Below are 3,641 nucleotides of genomic sequence, written 5' to 3' on the forward strand. Positions count from 1 at the left end.
ATCTGATGTGGGATATTCTTTCCAATATTCAGCAACCTCAAGTTATGGGTCTGATCATCTCCTTCTCTGATTCAGTTGGGTCGAGTGGGCCAAGTAACTTACGTCAAAAGAGAAAAGGAAAGTCGCGATTTATTTAGCAATTCAGTTCTGTTGAAGTAAGGGAAACATATCTTGGAAACTAAAGAGATAGTTGGATAGTACAATCCTGTGACACCAGCTAAACAATTTGATATCAAATCATCAGGAAGCATAGTATCAATCACTATCATTCTTCTTTTAACTGGTGACTGGTCTCCTTTTGACATTAATAAAGTCCTAGAACGTTTTGGAAATAGTGTCGGGCTTTGAACTTGTTAACCTTGAGGTGAATTAGAACCTTTAAAAGATACAAAAAGAAAAACTCTTTCACAAAACTTTTTTTAAAATAAATGTTGAATTAATTCAAAAAGAAAACTGATTTACAAGATATGCGACTCTGTTTCACAACGTTTACTATCAGGAAACGGTTTCACTAAGGATTGTTGTGTGTGCTGCTTCATGTTCAATCTCACATAAGAGAAAATTAGGAACAAAGTCCTGATTAAGAACAAACTGACAACTAAGAAGACACAAACTTCTCCCGATTGTTCTCTCTAAATTTTTCGTCCCTCTACTCTCTTCCCTATACCTCGTTACCTCTTTCTGTCTCTATTGCGTTCTTGTTGGTCAAAATGATTCTTGGTATTGACCGTGTGGCTCTCTGCTCCTCCTTTTTGTTGCTTTCGAACAGCTTTTGAAAAAAATATGAAAATAGCTTTTACCAAATAAAGCATAACCCCTAATCTTGAATAAACAGAAACATTCTTCAATATGTTAAGTTCATAATTAATTCACTTTCTTTAACAAAAAAAAAATAATTAATTCACTTTGTCTCTATTACCAATGTATAATACTGATCTTGTAAACAGCTTTTCATCTTAACATAAACATTCTTATTTCCTCCATTTCTAAATAATGCATGTTCTATCATTTTTTACTTATTTCTAAAAATGAATGTTTTAGATTTTCTATATATTTTTAATAATGAATTATAACTTCAAGAAATATTAATTAACAATTTTAGATTTATTGAATTATTATCAGTTTAAATTTATGGAAAATTGTTATAATTTTAAAAATTAATGTAATGATAATTAATTTTTTTTTTAATATTTGTGAAAAATATAAAACATACATTATCTAGAAACAGATGAATATTTAATAATCTTTTCATTTGTCATCTATACGGAAATCGCGTTGTTCCAACCACACAATAATAAAAACAAAAAGCGTAAATCTGGACCGTTTGATCTAGGCAGAACCAAAAAAGAAAGGAAACTGTACTTTCTGAACCGTTGGATCTAAAAACAATGATTCTAAACCGGTACAAACGGTGGAACAAACGTCGATGATGGCTCATAACAAAACGGCGCCGCCGGATGCTGCCACGTCTTGAAAACCGGTGCAACCGTCGCAGTAATAGCTTTCGTCTGGTTCTCAACCGGCGGTTGGTTGACCGGTGATTCTGGCAAAAGAGCTAGCGGCGAGAGGAGAGGGATGGCAGTTGTCCAGTTATTCGCCGGAGCCGGAACGATGTTTAACGACGGAGGTCGCTTTAGTAGACGAGTGGGATGCCGCTGAGTTCCGGAATCTGAGCTGCAGCCTGGTCTCTCCATCGTCGTTGACATAAAACGTGAATCCCTCAGGTCTTCAAGAAGAACCGAAGCTAAAATGACTAAGCGATTTGGAACCGAAGCTAAAATGAGATTTGTTGCTGTCCCAAAAAATCTGATAGAGAAGATGTGAGCCTAAAGATTCGCGTGTGTGTTTATATATAATGTATAGTTCAAACAAACAAAAGCGTGTACATGTGTTATGCATATAGTTGGGGTCAAAGATAATGAAAGAGAGGAATTAGCTGTTTTGTTACTTTAATATATGTGGATTTGCTGGATCGAACAATACACTAGTATTCATTTGTTTTTGTTATTTTACTATAACCTATTTGGATAATTCATATAATCTGATAAAACGGACCTAGATTTTATGAATTATGATTTGCTACTCAAAAGTCTAAAAACTAGTGTCAGTAATATTTCTTGGGGGTTGTTTCTCATTTTCCCATAAAATAAAAAAAGGAAAGCGATGATTAGGATGAAAATAATGAGAAAACAACAAAAGAAGCGACATTGAGAGGTGGAACCAGTGTAAGTAGGATCCAATCGACTTGGTGTTAACTGATATTTCATGCCACCGCCAGGTTTTGACTGTTTCTCACCAATGATGATTATTTTATTTTATGCTCGTCCAGTCTGTGTTGTGCTTTATGAATATTCATAAAGTCGCATTGTAATGTTATTAAGACTCCAACTCACCTCGATCTATTTTCATTTTTATATTTTTTTTCTAAAATAAAAAAAAATTTTATTATAGAGTTGGATTTGCTATGATACTCGACTCTATAATAGATTTCTCTATTTATAGAAGAAAATATAGAATTATGTTATTTTCACTTTAAAATATAGAAACAAAAAGTCATTTTCTTCTATATTTTTTCTAAAATAGAAAAATTCTATTATGGAAACATACATTAGAGCAATTCCATCTCTATAATAGAGATTTCTATTTTAGAAAAATATATAGAGATGTACATTGAAGATACTCTAACAGATAAATTTTATTGAGAAGAAACACTTCAAATATCTTAATCATAATCATGTCAGAGAAATAATTTTTTTTTTTTGCTATAACATACAAAGAATCAACATTTATTTTCTAAGTGTTCAATGTAAACACATTATCTTGCTCTTCTTCTTCTTTTGCTAGCTAACTCACTATTCTGCTCTCCTTCACCTATTATTTCTCTAACACAAGCCTGCTTTCCTTTAACCAATTTTTTTTTGTTTTTGCCCAAAAGTCAAGAATATATTTCTCTCTTTAGTACAAGCTCTTGGATATGCTTGTCTCAGCCTCGATCACAGCCATAAAACTGGTGAACATGCTCTTTTCGAATCCCACATCAATCTACGTACATCTTTTTTAAAATTCTGCAAAGCATATGTTGTATAATTTCATCAATATTCCGCATCGATCTACTCAGTTCACCTAAATTATTTTATGCTCTATATTTCAATGCAAACAATGGTTTAACAACCAATCAAATACTAATATTTAGTGACTAACATGTATCGCTGAATACAAATGTTAAAGAAAACATAAATGAAACGTCAAGAAATTAAACGCCTATTATATGCGACGTCGGTGATAATGTCGGTAGGTCATGTGTATATTTGATATGACTTGTAAACTAATTCCTCGAATGGATTGTTATTTATTTCTTTGGCATTGTGACGTAAGAAAAAAATGTAGAAAATAAATTCTCAGACACTATTTAAGGTAAACACGGAAATTTGCATATATGATAGCTTTAAAACAAATTCTTATTTTAAACAGAGTACAATAAGAATTTTTTTTAAATAGCATTAGTTATAAAAAGTAATTTTATTTTATATTTTATTTAGCTTTAGTGATTAAGTTTAATATTTATGGATAGGGTTAAGGTAAATATTAATGTTTGGAATCATTTAATTATTTTACCATTACATTTAGTTAATGCTATTTTG

At 31.6% G+C, this 3,641-nt stretch overlaps 1 protein-coding gene across 1 annotated transcript; it reads right to left on the reverse strand.

The window, feature by feature from the left end:
• Window positions 1-1,166: 1,166 nt before the first annotated feature.
• LOC103859996 (uncharacterized protein At4g14450, chloroplastic) lies at window positions 1,167-1,955 on the reverse strand. The gene has a single exon (XM_009137602.3). The coding sequence runs from the start codon at window positions 1,704-1,706 to the stop codon at window positions 1,395-1,397; it is 312 nt and encodes a 103-aa protein (XP_009135850.1). The 5' UTR covers window positions 1,707-1,955; the 3' UTR covers window positions 1,167-1,394.
• Between the last annotated feature and the right edge of the window lie 1,686 nt (window positions 1,956-3,641).

This window comes from Brassica rapa, chromosome A03, assembly GCF_000309985.2.
Source record: "Brassica rapa cultivar Chiifu-401-42 chromosome A03, CAAS_Brap_v3.01, whole genome shotgun sequence".
Taxonomy (NCBI): domain Eukaryota; kingdom Viridiplantae; phylum Streptophyta; class Magnoliopsida; order Brassicales; family Brassicaceae; genus Brassica; species Brassica rapa.